The sequence below is a fragment of the Lactuca virosa genome, chromosome 6, assembly GCF_052849685.1.
Source record: "Lactuca virosa cultivar CGN04683 chromosome 6, Lactuca_virosa_CGN04683_v6, whole genome shotgun sequence".
In the NCBI taxonomy this organism is placed as follows: Eukaryota; Viridiplantae; Streptophyta; class Magnoliopsida; order Asterales; family Asteraceae; genus Lactuca; species Lactuca virosa.
This window is the reverse complement of record NC_136431.1, coordinates 111691113-111713714: the sequence shown is the minus strand read 5'-3', so window position 1 is coordinate 111713714 and position 22602 is coordinate 111691113. Positions and strand designations below refer to the sequence as shown.

The 22602-nt window shown below is 35.0% G+C and overlaps 3 protein-coding genes across 4 annotated transcripts; 1 reads left to right on the top strand and 2 right to left on the bottom strand.

The window, feature by feature from the left end:
• The first annotated feature begins 1747 nt into the window (after window positions 1-1747).
• On the top strand, window positions 1748-5611 carry LOC145119504 (kinesin-like protein KIN-14T). Of its 2 annotated transcripts, none has more exons than XM_079055170.1 (11): window positions 1748-2022; window positions 2209-2436; window positions 2598-2681; window positions 2756-2923; window positions 3016-3122; window positions 3219-3397; window positions 3688-3849; window positions 3929-4144; window positions 4229-4266; window positions 4350-4477; window positions 4551-5611. In XM_079055170.1, the coding sequence occupies exons 2-11, from the start codon at window positions 2229-2231 to the stop codon at window positions 5481-5483; spliced, it is 2223 nt and encodes a 740-aa protein (XP_078911296.1). In that variant the 5' UTR covers window positions 1748-2022; window positions 2209-2228; the 3' UTR covers window positions 5484-5611. The 2 variants fall into 2 exon arrangements, with proteins under 2 accessions (XP_078911296.1, XP_078911295.1); XM_079055169.1 differs by having other exon boundaries at window positions 1749-2022; window positions 2229-2436.
• LOC145119505 (Pentatricopeptide repeat (PPR) superfamily protein) lies at window positions 4479-7457 on the bottom strand. Its single transcript, XM_079055171.1, has 2 exons — window positions 4861-7457; window positions 4479-4777 (listed from the first exon to the last, which is right to left on the bottom strand). Exon 1 carries the CDS (start codon window positions 7370-7372, stop codon window positions 5756-5758), a length of 1617 nt encoding a protein of 538 aa, XP_078911297.1. The 5' UTR covers window positions 7373-7457; the 3' UTR covers window positions 4479-4777; window positions 4861-5755.
• A 2538-nt stretch (window positions 7458-9995) lies between these two features.
• Window positions 9996-12977, bottom strand: LOC145118674 (chromosome-associated kinesin). The gene is made up of 8 exons (XM_079054369.1): window positions 12667-12977; window positions 11764-11830; window positions 11550-11627; window positions 11393-11445; window positions 11147-11283; window positions 10764-10828; window positions 10375-10433; window positions 9996-10285 (listed from the first exon to the last, which is right to left on the bottom strand). Exons 1-8 carry the CDS (start codon window positions 12859-12861, stop codon window positions 10196-10198), a joined length of 744 nt encoding a protein of 247 aa, XP_078910495.1. The 5' UTR covers window positions 12862-12977; the 3' UTR covers window positions 9996-10195.
• Between the last annotated feature and the right edge of the window lie 9625 nt (window positions 12978-22602).

Genomic DNA, 22602 nt, shown 5'->3' with positions numbered 1-22602 from the left:
TATTTGGGCCAAGGTCATATCTAAGCAAGCGAAAGATTCATATATTCCAGTTGTCACGATTTAAGTGGTCTGGTGAGACCTAAACATGCGGTAAAGATGAGACTAAGCATGTTGGATGGACAAATAATTGGTTATTAAGAGTCCTATAAATATATAAGAGTTGTGTACTTAGTGACGAGTTAATGAGCAACTTTTAAATAATCTAAGGAAAGAGCCGCGGATTTGCCTGCTCCGAACCTACAAGCTTGTCTGCTTCAAGCATGCAGACTCAGAGAAACAAGTTGACACAGACCAGTACACTCAGTGCAAAGAGTTGAAGACATGTTGACTGCAGACCTGGCTGGCGGGACCCCAGCCAGGGGCTCTGCCCCTTGGACCCCGCTAGGGGCGCTGCCCCTTTGGAAACCCCGAACCCGGGGGCGCTGCCCCCGGACTCCCGACTAGTCGTCGAACCGGCTTCTAATTTGATCTTATACATGCGTGCACTCTGCACAACCTCGTACATATAATAGAATACAAATTTTTGAAGCCCTTAGCTCACATGTTAGTTCCAGTTACTTAAAATGACATGGTGACACTAAAATCACCTAACATTTTATCATCTTATCCATTTCATGTTTATTAATAGAGGAAATACTCCATTGTTTGGGACTCCAATTAAACCAAACATTGTAGACTCTCCTGAAACATTGCTTCTTTTTATGTTTGAATTGATAGTGTTTGGTGGATTGCTTCTTTTTTCATCTTATGATCTTATCCATTTTTCAAAAATTGCTTCTTTTGTCATCTTATCCATTTTCAAAAATTCTTGAAAATGGTTATAACTTCTTGATAACCACAATGAACTCACACGATCCATCAAATATCCAAAAACTTTTTTGTTACCAAACCGATCTTGTTTCGAACCTGTAATTTGCTAATAATATACAAATGGGGAATTCGGTTTGGACCTAAGTACATTTAGGTTGATTGTCTAGTTTGAACCAAACTAGTTTATATAGTTCAATACCATGTTTTAGGTTTATATTTTCAATATTTAAACAAACCTAAGTACATTTAAGTTGATTGTCTAGTTTGAACCAAACTAGTTTATATAGTTCGGTTCCATCATTTCCGATTTTTTTTGGTTGCTTCTCACCTTCTTGATCTAATCCAGTCTTTTCATAGTGGTTTTTAAGTTTTGACCCAATTAATGGTTGTGAAAAATCGTTAACATCATTTATATCGTAACATTTTATGTATATATATTTGTGTACTTTAGGTGAAAGTGAATAACAAAAACAAGATGAAAAAATGTTATTATGGCAAAGACGAGATGGAGTTTTCAATGATTGAATCAAGTTAGTAGAATAGTAGCGTGGATTAAAAACATGGCAATTGATCTCTTATTTAATTATATGTAGTAGTTATGTGTTTCTTTCTCATAAACCCAAAACCAAATATTCGAACCTCTTGAAGATATAATAAATAGATTTTATTTTTCTCACAATTCTAGTTTATTTCAAACTAAAAATAAAGTACAACTTATCCTGCATAGGGTACAACTCAATTTATAAGTAAATTTCAGGAATTTATGTTTTTTTGTCCATAAGCCACAGTCCAAAATTGGTTCTGTTATTTACATTATAACAGCCACGAGTTTTGGTCTTCTCTTCATGCTATATCACATGTCATGTACTTCCAAAGAATCTTAATAATACAACACACACACGTTAATACTACATATCATTCCAAATCTATGACATTAAAACAAACAAACTGTTTTTCTATGTTTTTTGCAGCATCCAAAGTCTCTCAAACTGTTCTTCACTCCTACTTTTCAACCAAAACTTCACACCTTTTTCTTGGTCATAATTTTGACCATTTCCGTTCTTTCGATTCCCTTTTTCTTAACATCCAAGTTATGAGAATTTCTTTTCTTTACTATTTTTTCTTTTCTTTTTTGGGTGATTTTGACTAATTAGAATGGAGAAAATGAGAGGATAACTTCCTACAGTAAAGTGGGTCAGCTTCTGATGAAAGGTTAATTCACTACCTATTCATAAATCTCATTTATTTTTTGTATAATGTAGTAACTACAGCTGTGGGATGTTTTCTTCACATAATAAGTGTATGTAAAGGTGACTCCATCCATGAAATTTGATCTACCAATTCGAATCATGAAAGGGTTGATCATCTTTTATAGTTTCTTTTTTCAATCTTATGAAGATTGAATGATGGAATAGCAGATGAAGATGAAAATGAAGGATACCAGGAAATCTTTCAAGAGTTTATCCAAAACAATCCATTCGCTTTTGGGATTCAAGAATGAAATCAATTCTTCATGGGCTAATACAGTTTGTGACATCATCAAAAGCTTGCCACCGACAGCTGACTATGAGAATGAGAATGATTATGATGATGATCTTGATGATTTTCTTGTTTCACAAATTCATGGTAAATTGTCTTTCAATCAAGGGTTCATATACAAAAAGATAACAATGTTTATTCATTGATTTGTTTATTATAGCATGCTATTAGAGGATTAACTGAGTAGATTATTCAAAGTATATCATCTTATATAATAAAAGAAATTAAAAGTACAAAGTTGTCAACAGGTGAGCTTGCCACCTTGAATGAGGAGGTTTTTCGATTGAACGCAAAAAGAAGACAAGTTCTCAATCAATATCTTCAATTAAAAGGTAATCAAAAATCTAAATAATCAATTATAAACACTTATATATATTTATAATACTCGACTTAATTTCCATTTTAGGAAACATTCGTGTATTTTGTCGCATCAGACCAACGATAAATGGCGAGAAATTTAGCCATTTAAAGCCCGTTGTACCTCTCGATTCAAGTGGAATTCTCCTCAATTTAACTGAAAACAAAACAAAATTATACAACTTTGACAAGGTTTTTCACCCTACTTCATCACAAGGTGCTTTAAATTCTCTTTCTTGTGAATTATGACCCCTTCTATCCACATTTCAAAAACCTAACAATTAAACTCTCATTTTATTAAAATTTCAGATGAAGTATTTTCAGAAATTGAACCGGTTATTAAATCCGCTTTAGATGGATACAATGTTTGCATTCTGGCATACGGGCAAACAGGCACAGGCAAAACTTTCACCATGGTAACACCGTAAAATAGCTATAAAAGTCGCATATTGTGTTTTATATATTTTTTTTAATCTTTTTGTTTAAATAAGTTTTAAAAAATATATATATAGGAAGGGAATGAAGATTTTCCAGGTGTAGTACCCCGAACAATTGAGGCGTTATTCAAACAAGCAGCAGATAGCAACCATACGTATCTTTTTAGTTTCAGTATGCTTGAAATTTACCTTGGTCATCTCAAAGATTTGTTAATACCTCATGCAAGAAAAACAAGTGACCCTATGCCACCTTGGTATTCTTTTTTTCCCTTTAATACAAAGATATTTAAATAAGAGTTTGATATGACTCTTACCAGGTCTGGTAAGAGGTTGGGTCTGACTCGATCAGATTCAGACTGTTTCATACCACACTTAGAAGCCTCTGACTAAGTCGTGGCTCCTCTTAAATGCCTCTTACTCAGTCAAGATTCATGGTTGAGTCTTGCTTAGTCAGACCTTGACTCAATCAGATCTAGACCTTGACTCAGTTAGCAACTATCAAACAGCCCCTAAATTGTGTAATTTGAAAAGTTGTTACTTGCAGTCTGTCAATCCAAACGGACCCAAATGGTGGCATTGTGATAGACAATCTTGTAGCTATCCAAGTGAGCAACTTTAATCATGCAATTAGTCTTTATCGGCTCGGAAGTCAACTTAGGTCAACTGCTTCCACGAATTCGAATAAAGCTTCTAGTAGATCTCATTGGTAACAAATTATGATCCAAAATTATGATCTAATAAGCAAATATAAATGGAGTATTTTAAATACTTTGTGTTTGTTGCAGCATGATACGTATGTCAATGACGTGTTGTGATGACACTCAGAGACGAAAGATAACAAACAAAATTTGGATGGTTGATTTGGGAGGAAGCGAGCGTGTGTTAAAAACTAAGGCATGGGGAAGAAGATTTGAAGAAGGAAAAGCTATCAATCTTTCCCTTTCTGCCCTTGGTGATGTCATCAATGCCCTTCAAAAGAAAAATAGCCACATACCTTACAGGTAAATTGAACATGAAAGAATGCTTAAATAAATATTCTCCATCTCCACCATTGAAGTTAAAGTATTAATTCTTGTGTTTTACAGGAATAGCAAGCTCACACAGGTTCTCAAGGATTCCTTAGGTAAACTTTGTAGCTATCATAAAATCATAAATCAAATCATAATCTCTAATATTATTCTAAGATCAATTGTTTTGTCATTTTAGGAGAGGATTCCAAAACATTGATGCTAATTCATGTGAGTCCCAAAGAAGATGATTTATGCGAGACTGTATGTTCTCTCAATTTTGCATTACGATTGAGAAGCATTCACTTAGGGAAAACCGAATCAAATGTGAGTCAATAAATAAATAAACTCTAATTTACGCTTTTGTTTCAAACAAATACATAAATTTTCGCTTATACAGGAAGTGAGAACAGTTAAGGAATTAGCCATGACTGACCTGCAACATGAGATGGAAGAGATCGAACACAACCGTGACAGATTCATGAAAGAAATCAAGAAGTTGAATCAGAAATTGGATTCTGTAACAAAGAAATCATCAGGTTCGATTGAGAAATCGGAAATTGAAGATGTAATTACGAAAATGCCATCGTCAACGTCGAAGATGCCGAGTTTTATGAAGCCCACAATCTGTAGTACACGAAAATCAGGAACGGGTTATCAGAATTCGTATAAGAAAGAGATTAGACATGAAAGAAGGAAGAAACAATTACCGATATCTCGGGCAGAATCTGTGAGTTTTCCTATAAAGGGCCTGACCGAAAGCTACTCGGGCAGCAGTATCTCAAGAGCAAGCTGCTTGGTGGATTTGAATGATACAGAATTCAGCCATGAAACATCACAATGTAGCTTTAGAATTAGAACGAACATAAACAAACAGAAAAATTCTCTCAAGAATTCAAATGATAAGCGTGTTATTTCAATCCCGACTCCTGTAAAGAAAGGAAAGTCTACGAAAAAGGGGGAAACTACAAAACCAATGATAGGTGTAGATGATTCATCTACTGAAGGAGATATATTTTGTCAAATTATGCCATGTGATACCATTAATGACACCTTTCATCAAGATGATTGTGTTAATGGAGTTGAAGGGGTAGTTATATCAAAAGTGTCAACACAAGAAACAAGGTGCTTAGAGGTTTATAAATTGAAAGAAGACCTACCTACCAATGTTCCTACATCAGATTTTGATACTAGTGTCGAGAGTTCAAAACTTTCCTTTTTGAGATCAGAACTGAAAGAATATATTCTGATATTGTACTACAGTGTTCTTGTGGGATTGGGATTCGAAAGCTTGGGTTTTGAGGATGATTTCTTCCGATCTTTAATTAATTAAAGTTACCCAAAATGTAAAAAGGTTATTGGAGAAAGATTCATGATGTATCAATGTAAATATATGGAAGATATTGTATAATGTATAGTGACAAGTAACATGTACATTCATTAATAAATTTTGTTTTTCTACGTAGTCGATTCATATTCAAATTCAAGTTCAAATGATATGTATCTAGATATAAATAATTTGCCATATATATACAGGTATGTGGATACTACTTTTTAGTTTTTACCCATATCAAAGAAAATCAAGTTGCAAAGATGAAATAACTCTTAAAATTCCACCTTCATTAGTCTATTTAACTCAGACAAAACTTCATGTATTCTTTCATATTGAGGATGCCAACTATTTCCAGAAACAAACTCATGAACTCTGTTATTCAATTCAATGCAACTCACACCTGATATCTTCTTCACACCAGTATCTCTCATCACTTTCCTTGTGAATCCAGCTTCATTCCACTGACCCACAGAAGAATATATATTCGAAAGTAAAGAAAGGTTTCCACTATTATGTGGCTCCAATTTGATCAAATGTTTTAAAGCTCTTTCCCCAATTTCCACATTTCCATAAAGTCTAGATGCTGCAAGAAGTGAACCCCAAATAGCTGCATTTGCTTCAAAAGGCATTGAATTTAGTACTTCTTGTGCCTCCCATATGCATCCAGCTCTTCCTAGTAGATCAATCATGCATCCATAATGTTCAATCCTTGGTTTAATTCCATATCTTGGAAGCAAATTGTTGAAATACCAAAGACCTAATTCCACCAAACCCCCATGGCTACATGCTGAAAGAACTGCAATCAGTGTAACATCATTTGGCTTAATGTGAGATCTTTCCATTCTAGAAAACATGTCAAGAGCTTCTTTTCCTAAACCATGTGAAGCCAATCCAGCAATGGCAGTTGTCCATGTTATAACACATCTATCTTTCATGTTTTCAAAGATCCACATTGCTTTCTTTATGTTCCCTGATTTTGCATACATGTCTATAAGTGCATTGTTGAGGGATGTAGTTTTGTGTATATTATTTTTATCTATGTAGTTATGAATCCATTCACCTAGCTCTAATGCACCCAATTGGGCACAAGCTGAGAGTGTGACTAACATTGTGACTTCATCAGGGAGCACTCCATCTGTTTGCATTCTTCTAAACAGAGCAACAGCTTCACAAGGCTTGTTCACTTGAGCATAGCCTGAAATCAAAGATGTCCAAGAGATCACATTTCTCTCAGGCATAATCTCAAACAAGGCACAAGCTCTCTCCACCTCATCAACTTTACAATACGCAGAGATCATTGCATTCCAAGTTGCAACGTCTCTAAGGGGCATTTCGTCGAACACCTTCCTTGCATCTCGAACATACCCACAAGACGCATACATTTGAACTAACGCTACTCCTACATGAACATCGGTATCTAAACCAACACTAATTATATGACAATGAATCCATCTTCCCAAACTCAAACCACCCTCACCCAAACGACTCACACCCTTTAACAAAAAAGGAAATGAGTAAGAATCAGGTCTTAACCCAATAACTCGTGCTTCGTTGTAGATAAAGATGGCGTCTTTGACACGGGAATTACTCGAAAGAGCCTTGATCATGGTGTTGTAAAGGTATATATTCTTGCAAGTCTTATGAAAAAACACCGAAGTAGCATGGTCCAAAAGACCTCTGTCAGAGCAAGTGACGATGAACCTACTGAGAAGAAGATTGTCTTGATCGAGACCTCGAACAAACATGAACCCATGTATTTGATATACGTGAATGCTGTTGGGGCAGTTGTATAGCAATGAGGAGCATATATCATGTGTTGTTGCTGCTATGTATTGGCGTTTATGCTTCAGGAGTAATGAGTTCAAAGACGATCCAACACGAGACAGCATTCGAGTAAACTGGAGCTCCTTAACGCCGTTATGGCCAGAACACCGCCCCTTATGGCGTTATGTTAAGAGGCGTTGCAAACGGTCTAATTCAAACGGTCGATTCTTTTAAAAAGAATTAAGTTTTTTTTACCTATAAATAGATATCATCTCCCTCGTTTTTATTCACTCTATTCTTTTTCTTTATTTTTTATACAATTTCAAAGCCTCTTCAACCAAAAGATGGAGCAAAACCCAAACCCACAACTCACAACCGAACACAACCTCTCTGACGTTTCCGACGCAGAATCTCATATCGACCTCAACGCCGACACCGATGAGAGTTCGGATGACATCGAAGAGATCTCCCCTCCACCAAGAACGGCGGGACGCGACAAAATGAAATGTGTTGCAAAACATGCGGAGGAAGCGGACAGAAAAGCTAGGCAAATGACGGAAATTGAAGCGAAATTCCAGGAACACAAGTTACTACAAAAAGAAAAAAACGATTTACAACGTGAGTACTTAGATTTCTTTCGTAGGCAATTACAGGAGGAGAAGGAGCGACACGAGCGAGAAAATATGACGAACGAATTGGCAATTCTTAGGACTAGCGTGGAAGGTTTGACGCCCGAAGTTGCGAAGGTGCTACGAATGATGAAGGCGAAGATTCGGGCAAAATATTTGGGCAATTCTTAGGACTATTATTTTATGTTTTAAATTTATCGTTTTTTTTTTGGGGTCTTGTAATGTTTTTTTGAATTTAAATGTTATGGTTAATTTAAATATTATGTTTTATTTAAATAGTATGTTTTATAAAATTATATTCGTTTTTATAATTGTTAAAAAAAAATAAAAAAATGATATTAAAATTTATTTTAGTTTGATGGTGTGGTGATCATTTCCTACCTATAATTGTGTGACATGTAAGTTGGAAAAAATAGTGGGAGGGGAGGATACATACACACCAGCCTTACCCACTCTTTGAGTGTTTAACTTCGTTTTAAGGTTCTCTTGGCTAAAATAACAATTTTAGTAAAAACTAGTTTATGATATTTAGATATATTTAGAAAGAGTGTGTTACAACAAGGGATCTCTTAGGCCTCCGGGTATACATTGTATGAGAACCATTCGTGGTTTAGGTGGCAGGTGGGCCATGATCGCTCACACCACCCCCGGTACCACGGTCATGGCCTTTCGTGGAGAATGGTACGATAGGTCACAGAAGGCTTTGGGTCTAATCTCCTTTGAATATACCTTTGACTAGCCATTTTAATGGCTAGTTGTTTAAAAAAAATCATTCCATCTTTCCTATAAATACTAATCATTTTACAATAATTTTTTCATATTATTTCTTTTTTCCTTTACTACACAAACCTAATACAAACACAAACCTACCATGAAACAATTTCGACAACCATCAAACTTCCAAACCCAACAACCTTAGGAAGGAAATGAAGAAACCGTGTTAGCTCGTGCTTGGATTTCGGTGTCCAACTATGCAGATGGCGCATTAGATTTAGATAATTGAGGTCCGATAGGTCACGGTTTCTTCATTTCATAACTTATATTTACATATTTTGACGTTTTTATTCACACCATTTTTTTTCTTTATATTTTATACAATTTCAAAACCTCCTTAACCAAAAAATGGAACAAAACCCAAACATTCATCCACTAAACTCACAACCCACAACTGAACACAACCTCTCTAACGTTTCCGACGTAGTCTCACATCAACCTCAGCACCGACACCGATGAGATTTCGAACGACATCGAAGAGATCTCCCCTCCACGAGGAGCGGCAAGACGCAACAAAGTGAAGCGTGCGGAAAAAGTTGACAAAAAAAACAAAGCTTAAGGTGAAAATTGGATCGATATTCCAAGAGCACATACAACTACAACAAGAAAAAAATGATGTGTTAAATGAGTATTTGAAAATACTTTGGGAACAACATGAGGCAAGAGAAATGATGAGCGACTTGGCAATTCTTAAAAGTAGCACCGAAGGTTTGGCACCCAAGTATGAGAAAGTGGTACGAAAGGTTGAGGCATTGAAGGAGAAGATTGAGGAAAAATATTTGGGCAAAATTTGAATTTTAGGATGGTTTTATGTTTTTAATTTATGGTACATTTTTTTATGATCTTGTAATGTTTTTATTTTCAATTTAAATGTTATGGTTTTATTTAGATAGTATGTTTTATACAATTGTACTTGTTTTTTTTTTAATTATTAAACAAACTGAAACTCAAAAAAGAAAGAAAAAATGATATTGAAATTATTTCTTAACAATCTTTTTATTCTCTTCGACTTTCTCGAAGGTTCTTCATCAACATGTTTTTCAGACTTCACAGCTGTTTGTTTCCTTTTGTTAATAGAGCAACATCAGCTACAATTGTATGAACCGGATCATCTGCAACATGGCCTCAAGAACTTGGCCAATAAACAAGAATTCACATATCCGACATTTTTGCAGGAACAACAATCTAATGAATTTTATCAAACACCACCAAAGATGTTTATGACACTCCTTATATTGGTTTTATATGTTCTCTTCCAATTTCAATTTCAGAATTACATTGCTATTTCCATCTTTATATTATGATAATGTTAGAGACACAATCTTTTATAACCCGCAACCCATCATGTAAAAACAACAATCACCTTAACAATGAATGAGAAACAAGAAAATTTGCACCCATGTATCAACATATCGATGGGTTTTTTTTTCAAGAATACAGTGACAAAATCCGATTGAGCCGAAATCTAGGAGAGATTTCCTAGCACAACAATGGCTAAATCCAAGAAGCTATGAAGCCTCAATTTGTGAAAATATAAAAATAAGATTATACGCGAATACCCAACTCGGAAATCCGCATTATTCTTTTATTCATAGCAAGTCGCTTCTGTTTCAAAGATGATGCCATGTTGGCAACCTGGTGGATAAGTGGGACCCAAAGTTTAGTTTTAAATTTAACTTGAATCAAGTGTTATGAATTATGATGAATGTAAAAATTGGATTTACCTCTCCTCGTAGTCGCAACGCATCTCTACCAGGAATTTCTCGCAAATCATCCACCAGATCTGTTTAAATTCAAGAGATACAAAGTAAGATTATAATAAATAAAATCTTGTAATTTTAGACGATAAAATGATAATTTATTTCAGATCATGAAATCCTGAAAAGAGATTTGTGTCCTTAAAAATCTTATAGATAAAAACGGGTTATATTATGATTTTCCATTCCATTCCATGATTGAATGGGCAAATACACCCCATTCCTAATCCTATGCAATGAAAGGAATCAGATTTCAGGAATGGTCAATTCCATTCCAACCACTCCATTCCTTCTTCAATCTGTTTGTTGTGACTTGTGATGTGAGTCAAATAAAGGAAGAAAGGAGTAGATAATACCTTTAGCTTGACTTTCAGCTTTATGAACCGATTTAGCAAGACTTTTGATCTGGCCTCCAGCATTCCTTCATTATCAATTATCAAATAAGCTAATATTAGATTATTGTTAAGTGTTTAACATTATACAATATAACACTACTATATACTCCCTATATATGATTACAATTTAGTGATTTACAACCACAAACATGAGTGGACTGAAATCAATATCTCAAAGACACTTGTAAAAATGAGTTTAGTAAGAATTTCCTTTTTCCCCATTAAGTTTTGTATGGATAAATAAACGATGCTTAAAAGGTTTTTTTTACATCAAGTCAAAAAGAAACACCCATATTAAGTCATAATGTCTCCATTAGGTCAATTAAGTCAAAAAGAAACAACACCTTAGTTCACCATAGCCATAAGTCATCTCTTTCTCAGCAAGTGCAGCCCTTTCAAGTAATTTTTCACTCTCTTTCTTCATTAACTGAACTGAAATGGTTAAGTGATTTACGTTGTTTGCAGCTTTTATTATCTGTGCCTATTGCAACCAAAAGAATGCTTTAGAAGAAAGATACAACCTCAAAATGACATATTCAAAAACCTGATAGATCATAAGCCAGTAGATGAAAAGAGTTAAGAGTAAGTACCTCCTCAGTCTGAAAGCGACCCAATGTACGACGGAATAAGAACCTTCTAGGGCCTTGAATGAAATAATCACTTATAAAGATCAAAAAGTATATAGCAACTTTATTTATACAGAAAATGAATTGAAGATTAAAAATGAAAAAAAGATACTTTCTTTACCTCTCATGAGGAGAAGAGCAGCTGAAATTGCAATTCCAGCAGATAAAGTTGGGTGTTCTCTTGCAATTGTGAGTTGATCTGTTAAGACACAAAGGTATGAGAGAAAACTAATCCAAGAAATATCAACTTATCAAGCCTCTAAAATATGGCATCACTGTTGATTTTTTATCATGAAATAAATGTTTGGTAGTTGTTAAAAAAAAAAAAAATTCACCTTTGATCTTACTGAAGACCAAATCTTCGTAACTCCTATACTGTGCTGTGTATTGAACTACATGATCCTGGAAATGAACATGAAAAGTAAGACTTAAAATAAGTTCAAACAATGCTAGTAAAAGGGAAAGAAAAAAAAAATGCATGATCCTGTGATCCCCATTAATGAAGATGAATCAACTCCAAGTGATTATCCCGACCTTTCCTAAAATTTTAACCTTAAGAACTGGAAAAGTGATGAAGAAGCTAGAAAAAGATCAAGAGCAGAAATCAAATGCCAAATACCATTATAATAAATTGATGTATGATTTTAACTGATAATCACACAGAACAAACTAGAAGGGTAATAAAGTTAACAATCAGATTGCATAAATGAAGGAGAGAGAACTAATTTGGCTCCAACTTATGCTGCATAGAACTTATATTCTTGAGAAGAATTGCCAGTGTCTTATGTTAAATTCATATTCTAGGGGAACAATTCTGATAATCTAGTTGAGTATTTAAGTAGTATGCTGAAAAGAGCTTCTAATGTGCACCATCTTCTTAACCTACCCGAAATATAAGCATGTATACAGTATACACAAACTTGAATCACGCTTGATCATTTATGTATCAATCTGTCTCTTATTTACATATAACGGGGGTATGTGATTACATTAAGCTAAGTTTCATACTAAAAACAATAGAAGCTCAATGACAAGCAATCATCCCATAGATGAAAAAGCCACCTGAAATAGCATGCAAAGAGATACAGATACGCATTAACGCATACGAACAGCTTATCATACTGGTCCTAACGCACGCAGATAAACATTCATCGTATATACGGAAGCCCTAACTATAAGGAAAGCTGCACAGGAAATGAAACGCACCCGAACATGAGACATAGATATAAATAGAGTACCTGAAGAGTTCGAATATGAGTGGACGAATTCTGCTGCAGCGACCGGGCGGAGCGAACGGCGGAATCGGCAGATTCCTGAACCGTACGAGGCAGATCCTCGTAAATGTAGGAATGCCATGGCTTTTCTTGCTGTTGATTCTCCGCTGTCTCGTCGGCGGTATTGGACGGTGAATTAGCGGTAACGTCGCCGATCATGTTCTCCTTGCTCCTCGGTTTCTCGATCTCCCAAATTTTTTCAGTTGATTCCTTCTTCCACCTTTTGCCCTTTTCTTCTCAGTTTTAGGATTAATATCATCAAATATTCTTTCACGTCTCAATTACCCCCTTAGTTTCATTAAATAGCTAAATAAAGCTCAAATATTAGTATGATACTAGTGAAAAATATATTAATTTTTATTTTTATTTTAGAAAAATTACACCAATAACCTAAGGTAATTTATACGGGTGATCCTTATTCTTTTTTAACTCGAACGGTTCATATGGTTTGATTTTTTTACGTCTTTGTTCCTTACCACCTTAAAAATATTGTTTTCCCTTCCTAGATTTTTTTATTATTATTATGTTATTATCATTAATAATATTGGTAAATAGATATGAGGTCCACTCCCCCCCTCTTCTTTTCCCTGCCCTCTTCTTTCCCCTTCCTTTTTTTATTTCTTCTTTTCTCTCATGTTAAATTGGGCATCTCTCTCTCTCTCTCTCTCTCTCTCTCTCTCTCTCTCTGGGATTTCTAGGTTACAAGATAAAGATTTGCACAGTGGAATTCACATAAAACAATTTATGACAATTTATGGGTACATGTAACCTAGAGGTCTCTGGATTTTCTCATTATAGCAACATAGTTATGAAACAGTCAACTAATCTATGTATAATAAAAATTCACAAGGATTAAAATACATACCTTTGTTATAATCAAATACAACAAGATAGATCTTCAAGTCCTCCTTTGGAAAGCAAGCACCAATAGTGTGGATGTATCTAATAACTCACACCTAATACCCTAGAAACCTTATAAATGAAACGGAAGAGAGGAAGGAGGAAAATATTTCAATTTCTTGCTTGTAAAGGCTAGGGTTCAAAATGGCTAACCAAGGTCCTTATTTATAGCTAGTGGAAACCTTAATTTGATTAATAAAATAATAATACTTTAAACATATTCAAATTAGTTTCCTTATCAGTTATAGGAGGATTCCAGAACCTTTTTGGATCCACCCTAAAACCATCCAAGTTATAGAGGTTCAAGAATTGTCTCCTTTGCTTAACAATTAAACAATTACAATTCAACTATTGCACTTAATTAATTCTAATTAATCCAAATTAATTTCCAAATAATTATGATTAATTTTAAATTAATATTTAACCATTTCTAACTTATTGATCATATAATAAATTATTAAATCATTTCCTCACTCCCCTAAAATCATTACTAACTATTTCTAGTTATTGAGGGAAACACAAAAAGGACTTTGTTTTTATTTTATAAAGTTATACCAATTTAATTATGACTTTAGACACCTAATCCAACAGTCTCTCGCTTGGATAAGTCATCAAATACAATTGTAAATATAGACTTCGTGTAACACCCAGCCAAATCAGGTAATTTCCTTTCTTGACTCAAAGTGTAAATTTGTTGCAAAAATGGTCCCTACGTCGAGCGTACGTTGGGCGTAGGTCATTAAAAGGTGACGCAGATGCTTTTGAGTACACAGGGCATACTCAAGGGGTACGTAGGGAGTACTCGACTGATATGCAAACCCTAAATCCGGGGTTTTGAGCCCTATTTAAACACCTTAACCCTCATAAATCCGTTCCACCTTCAGTCTCTATCCTCCCAAACGACCCCTTGCAAACCCTAATATTCATTTGAGAGTTTTTTAGCTATTTGAGTGTTTTGTGTTCATCTTTGAAGGAAGAAGATCATTGGAGTGCACTTGGAAAGCTTTAAGCATTGTATATCTAGGATTTGCACCTCTCAAGCAACCTCCATAAGGTATAAAGTTATGAACTTGATGAATGCTTCACTAGATTTTGTTAGTTCTTAAGTTTTGTGCAATTTGGTCCCATAATCTTGGTCTAGTTGAGTATGAGCTACTCCGGACCTTATAAGTAGCCTTTTCGGACGTTTTGAAGTGCATAGAGTCACAAAAATGTGATCTTGATCCTTTCCTTTCATCCATACATTAGTAATGGGGCTTAAAATCTTGTGATATGTTAAGGTTTTTAGATTTGGACAATTTCTAGTCATGCAAAGTCATAGAGTTGGAAACTTTATTATTAAGGAGGTTATTTGGGGTTAGATCTGAGATTTGGATGTAAGGAGTTAAGGGAATAAGCACTTAATGAGGATATTAGGATCTGACTAAGTATGCAGGGCGTACCATAGAAGTACGCAGCCGTACTTGATTGAAGCCCGGTATTTTAGGAAGGCACTCTCTACGCCATGCGTAGAGATGGAGTACGCAGGGCGTACTCAGCCTGAATTGGAACTTTGACATTTGACTTTTGGCTATTGACCGTTGACTTTGACCAAGTTTGACTTTAGGTCATTTTGGGCAATTTGATTAGTAGTTTGAGTTTGGATCCCTGATTATTTTATTGGTAACCGGTAGATTGAATATTTGGAGCAGTGATTTGTTCAACTATCTTTCAGTCTGTGAGGTGAGTTTTCCTCATTGTACTTGTGGGTCGAAGGCACCAATACTAACCCACTTGGTTATGTATCCTGGTATACAGGATGTTGCTATGTTGTAGTGATCTGTTAGATTTGCATGATTATATATTATTGGTTATATGTTTATCTGTTGCTTATGTCAACATAGTGCAGTTGGGTTGAGGTAATATTGCTCTGTACAGAAGCCAACAAACCTGAGAGCAAGCCAAACATAAGCTAAGGGCCAGAAAGGAAAGACAGACGTATGTTGTGAGCTCGAGAGCAAGCCAGACATAAGTTGAGGACCGGAAAGGCAAGTCAGACTTATGTTGTGGGCTCGGGAGCAATCCAGAGATGAGATGTGGGCAAGGTGGGCAATCCAAACTCGTGTTGTGGGCTCAGGAGTAATCCAGGTTGATGGTTGTGGACCCAGTATGCATATTGTTATATGTTTGTGTTGTGGTTGTTTTTGGTCAAAAATTGATCAAGTATTATTCTACCAAATTGTATGAGAGGTTGTGGTGTTTAAGGTAATGCAAGTATTGAATAATTATCAAAGTGAGACAGGTGAGTTACAAGGAAAGCCCTTGATCCTTTATAGGATCCTTTACTGGATCGATCGACTGAACCGCTCCATGGATCTTAGTATTGGTTTGAATGAGTTAACTTATGTCTATGATCTTTCTGTTGGGTTATGAGCATTCTAACACTCCTAAGTGTACATGCAACCCTAAATACCTTGGATCTATGTTTTCTCTATTATACATACAATTATGAACATCCAAGGTATTATCCTAATCTAGCATACAAAATAATAAATATAACAAGATAGAATACATACCTCTTTGATGTAGAATGTCTTCATGAAGCTTGAGTGCCTAGTGCCCCAAGTGTGACACCTCAAATGGTTCACACAACACCAAATACACTTAGAATAACTTGAGAGAAACTTGAACACTCCTTGAAATCGTCTAGCCCTCACACTCACACATTAGTGCCCGATTTCTTGAGCCATGGGATTCTTTTATATGGTGGCTATTAGGGTTACACCATGTAACTCATAACTTTACCCATTCCTTATGCTCCATGGATTTTAACCTCCATGGAGTATCCATGGGTCACCCCATGGACTTAGTCCAACATAAGGAATCTTGGATCACAAGCCCACATATATAAGAATGAATGATTTACACAATCAACCCATATATTTAATTAGTCTCCTTTTGATCACTTAATTAATTCCAAATTAATTCTTGATCAATACTAATTAAATAACCTTATTAACATATATTAGAACTTATAATATATTAACCAACCTTAAGTGTTATTTCTCTCATTATAGTCTATCCAAATACATGATGCCATGCAACCCAAATGGACCATGCCGGGTCGGGTCAAGTCTTACCAATTATAGTTATGGACTTAGACATTAATCCAACAGTCTCCCACTTGGATAAGTCTAAAACTATTATTGCGTATGACTTCAGGAACCGATCAGCAATCGTAGCTCTCAAAAGCTTCTGTCGAACTCTGACCTTGTCGATGAACTCTGACCTTTGTCAATGACTTGTCCATTAGATAAGGGATCATATATTCCTCCATTCTAGATATCATATGGACTGAGACATGGATTATCAATCATTCTCTCTGTCCATTTGTTGTTTCCCGATTTCCGATTCATGATGACTGACTGATTGAACAAATCAAATCAGTCCTGGCTTGGCCAAGCACTCACATGTATCATCTTTAAATCATCAAGGGGCCCACATATATCGCTTTTATCCCGAAGGTAAAAGGAATGGATAAACTTCGACTCATATGGCTTGTTCTACTACTTGTTGAATCATACACAAAGGCACGTTTTATAACATCGAGTTACCAATGCGTTTTCGTGCAATCAATGTATAACCAACTCATAGTAACAACTCATATCTCTAGGTTTGAAGAATATAAGATATTATCGTCTCATGATCACTCGTGATAAAATCCATGAAGTGATTCAAATGAGCGCGGGTTGAATCCAATACTCAGAACTTATGAGCACTCATGAGTGTTGTAGCACCACTTTGTCCACCAACTTGGACCTCTACAAACCAACCCATGACAGTCTTGATTCATATCTACTTCCAACATATGACCGACTGTGGATGGTTTGAATAACTTAATCATTCAGGAAGAGCGACTTAGTTATTCTGGAAGTCAAAACATGCAAAGTGAAACACAAGAATAAATGAATCAAATATGGTATCAAACCCTATGAATATAAATAAACACTTTTATTTATCCCATACTGATTACTCATTATTCATTGTTTCGGTTTTATCAACTTTATACTTGAATTTAAAACAATAGTTGTCCCATGCTCCAAGCATGTACACTATGTTTTCTAAACACTAGTCATGCCATACACCAAGTATGTATACTATGTTTGTCTATGATCTTTACTTTGTAAAATAGATCAATTGAACATCACTCCAATGATCCTCTTTTCACAGTCCCAAATCCTTACTGCAAATGCAAGAATTCCAAATTCATGCCATTTACTGAAATCTGTTAGATTCTAAACTTATATGCATTGATCCTCTTAATGATTATGCATGAAGTCAGAAAGACCTGACAACAATCATTACAGAGCATTCCAAAGGAGATCAGCTCCTTGGAAACATCCTTCTTTCATTAAGTTTCCTAATTTTACACAGATTGAATAATTTCTAACTTTGAAACATTTTCATATTCCATTTTGACTATCACTTCTGAACAAGAGTTGCCTCCTTACAGATTATGTCAATATGGTCCTTCCAGAATTAACATTATACTTCCAACTGTCCTTGAGTAACCAATCTTTGGTAAACCTTAGATTGTCCTCGACAATTGCTTAATCATTTTAGTCATATCCAATTCTAGACCTTTTCCCTTCATAATGCCCCAGGCATTTGGAAAATTTTAGAAAGGATGAATATAGCACATGTAATCGATCCTATATCCGAAGCATATGGGACACGATTCATGATGTCTCACATAAAGACTAAACCAGTCTTTTGCTATAATATTTCCATTTCAATTTGCCAAGTTCTCAAAATTCAGATTATGAAAAGGGATGCCGTAATCATAATCGAATTTTAGAACGCAAATAATGGACCCATATATAGAATTTCCTTATGTTGAGCCATTCCAACATGAAATTCATATATATATCCTTGATTAAATACGATTAAAATCTCAATCTAAGCTTTTAGAATTGAAATGAAGTATAATTTCCTCTCCCTTAATTATAGCAAAACAACTTTTTCAACCCCTGCAACCTCACGAATTGAAACTTTTGTTTTCTATAATTAACATTGCTAACTTGCAACCTTTGTCATAATTATCATGCTCCCACTAACATGATGATTATTAGCATAACACTTATGCTCCCACTAGCTTTGACATGTACTTAGAAATCAGCTGACTTTCTTACCAAAGTTCAGATTTCTGATACTAGATTGTTTTGATAAAACTTTATCAAAATGATACACCTCTCTTAGATAGCTCACATGTGTGTCTAAACAATTTTAGAACTATGAAAAGGGATGCCATAATCATAGTCTCAATTGTTTAGACCTTTGCCACTTCTCACAAGTCCATGTTAGTGTGTCGGTAAACCACACACGCTCCACTAACGACTTTGAGAATGCAAATATCACAATTGCTATCTAGCTAAAATCTACTTAGTGAAAGTGTTTCCTCACCATCATTTTCATGAATCGGAGAGAAACCTTATGACACTTAGATTTAATAGTGTATGTGTTCTTATCCATGTGGATTTGTCAAAACCATAATCACAAGACAAGGTTAGTGACAAATCCAAACTCATATTGATTAAACTTGTGCAATCTTAAATTCTTGCCATTTGGCAGCTCAGGTGCCTGCCATTGCTTCCAAGTAGTTGTGCAACCAATTGAGAACTCTCAGAACTCCTATGCAAAGCCAACTTGAATAGGCACAAAAATTTCAGCACGATAGGTTATAAACCTCAAGTCGTGTGCTAGTGAAGGACTTTAGGTTTTATTCTTGATTAAGTCTTGAAACTTTCAAGAGCTTTAAGACTCCCACTGTCCTCTTGACATATAAGACTCCCTTGTCAAATATTCAAGAGATAGTGCAGATTCTTTATCAAGACTAACACTTTACACAATTAGCCTAAGTTGGTCTCTGTTTTATCCAAAACATCACAACTTACCAATTTCAAATGTACAAGAGTAGATAACCTTTTACTCTTACATTTGACTAGTGTTAACAAACCCTCTTTAAGATATGTCACTCAAGTTACAAGCTTGGAGTATGACTCTAAGAATTGTTTTGGAACGAAGTATGACTCATCTTTTTGATTTAAGCATTTCAACAATTCATGACTCCTCTTCTTAGTCATAAGAATGCACTAAGATGACTTTAGAGGACCAATTGTGATATGGTATCTTAATCATTAAGATGATCATAAACATGATACTAAAGTACTCTCCCATCTTTTCAGATTTGAGAAACTTTTATCTTTCTGCCATTCTTTGATTCTTCTTATTCGTTCTGTCTCACATTGAAACTTCTCCAATGCTACAGACTTATACTTAAACTTATAAGTATAACCATATTTACTGAACTTAAGTAAATCATGACGAATAGTCTTCTTGATCTTTTGTGGTGGACTTGACCAGTGCACAAGAATGTGTACTCGATCCCTTAGTCCTTTCCTTATTCACATAAGGAATTAGTCTTAATTTTCTAAGCTGAAAGTTCTCATTCATCATACTATACAACTTGCATGATTCCAAGTTTCGGTCCAATTGAACCTTGGGTGATGAGAATCTTTCCTTATTTGGTAATATTAGATACTACCACAACCGAAAGAATCAAATCCATTTTTCCAATATTGCTATCAATGGAATCTTATAAGCAACAACTTTTCACAAATGTCATTGTAAGGATACTTAAAATAAATAAAATCAAAACCTTTTTCTTTTATTTTAAAACTTTGCGGAAAAACTTATCCTTACAATCCATATGAAAACCTTGTTGTTATCTATTCCTAAGCAATATAAATATCATAACTCTTAAGTAATAGCCCAAAATTCTGATCACCGAACCATGCGATTGAAATCCATCTTCGCGATCAGAATCAGCATGTACTTAATAGAGTTAGACAATGGACTTTACCTGAAGTAGAGCCAAACTTATTGACTTTAACATCCTTAGGTAAATTTGGCAGCTTCGTAACCAATGCCCCTTCCTTTGGCAATAGTTACCTATGGACCTTTGATAATGGGACTATCTCAGACTTCGCCTCTCTCTTTACCATTGGGTCAACCGAGTTGACTATGGCCGATCCCTTTCCATTGGGAAGAGAGAGCTTTACTGGATATCCAATGTCATCATTGTCAATGTCCATAGCATTTTAGGAAGTTGATCTTAGCAAATAGATAAGATCATTAAGGGTCTTGTCTTAGTCTGTTTCATAGGATTCCCAAAAGAACTCACTATGTGACTTAGAAAGTAGTTGAGCCACCAACTTTCTCAAGACTTTGACACCCAACTCTCCCGGCTTGTCAATATGTGACTACATCTCCAAGATGTGATCACACCTAGACCTTGCCTTGCCAATAGGGCTTGAGTGACCTTAAACTTTTTAGGAACTTGTGGGTTAGGGAGAATAATTGGAGGAGGTGAAAGAAGTATGATATCCATGGGACATCATCTTCATTTAGGAAAGCTTGTTTCAAGAGATTTGGGAAGATCATAAATGTCTAGACCAGACATCTTTTTGGGAGATATTCAAGATAGTTGATTTAAAGTCCTTAATATGACACCCAATATGAAATATTAAGGCTAGGACCCAACAAACTATTTTATAACTTAGAAGAGGGATGCCGTAATCCAAGCTATAAAATATTTGAAGGTAGGTGAATGACGATTCACCAATTTCCACCATGAAAAACGAAATAATTTATTAGGTTTTAATTGGATTTGAAAGTCCTAGATCTTTGAGATTCATTGAACTGTTCAAAGGCATGTTTCAATCTCGAGTGTGCCCTTCAGGTTTTGTGACTGGGATGCCGAGGATCACAAAACAAGGTGTGAATAACCATGCAAATATACTTGGTACCCTTAATATTTACCCCTTAATCAGTGTGCCGGTTAACCACACACGCTCCACCGATACTATGATAAATATTAAGTTACCCTTTGCCTACCTTGTTAAGTCCAGGTTAGTGTGCCGGTTAACCACACACGCTCCACTAACGACTTAAGCAAAGTGCAAAGTGTAATTTCATGGGTTAGCACCAAATTCACATTTTCCTAAGTAACTAAGATTGGGTATTAATAAGAGTTTAGTTACTTAGTATTTATCATTAATACTTTTAATGAAAGGAGAATTATAGTCCTTGTCCTACCCGTTCGGCTAACGACCCTCCACCAGTCAAGGAAGCGGTGGGTGAGAGTGGACACCCATTAAACTGCCATTTTATAGGCAGTAACCTTATACCCCCCTTATAGACCGGCTTCGTGAATGAGGCCTACTAACGGTAAGACTGACTTTACTCTTATACATATATATAAATATTATTAACTTATAATATTATAAAGTATAAGGGTTGAATTTTAACTTTTAAAATTCTAAGGGCTAACTTGGAATTAAAGTATTCATAAGTGAAAACTTTTCAAATTCCAAAACTTGAGGGCAAGTTTTGAAACTATTCAAAACTAATTAATTCCATAACTTATGAGTTTAAAGTAGTTTTAATTAAAAAAAAAAAAAACTCTTCAAGTTCCATAACTTGAGGACAAGTTATGGAAGACTTTAAACTAATTAATAAAAAAAATAACTTTTTTTTATTGTAACTTATGGAACTAATTAAGGTTACACTTTTTTTTTAATTTAGTGAAGAGACTCTTGAACCTCCATAACTTGAGGACAAGTTATGGAGTCATAAAACCATTTAATTAGAACTAGACTCTTCATTTTGTAACCTTTGCCAACTTTTATGAGTTTTATGATTCTTAAATGTGACTTTTCATATAACTTGAGGACAAGTTACAAAACACACTTTGGAATCAACTCTTAGATTAAAATGGATTGAAAACAACTATTTCACACAACTTTTCTATTAATCTAAGAACCTCATAAGAACAAGATAATTCAAATCATCAATCTTCAAGAAATTAGCATGAACATACAAACTAATACAAATCTTGAAATTATGACAATTATCTTAGAAATTGGATTAGCATGAACATTACCACATCAAAAACAAGTT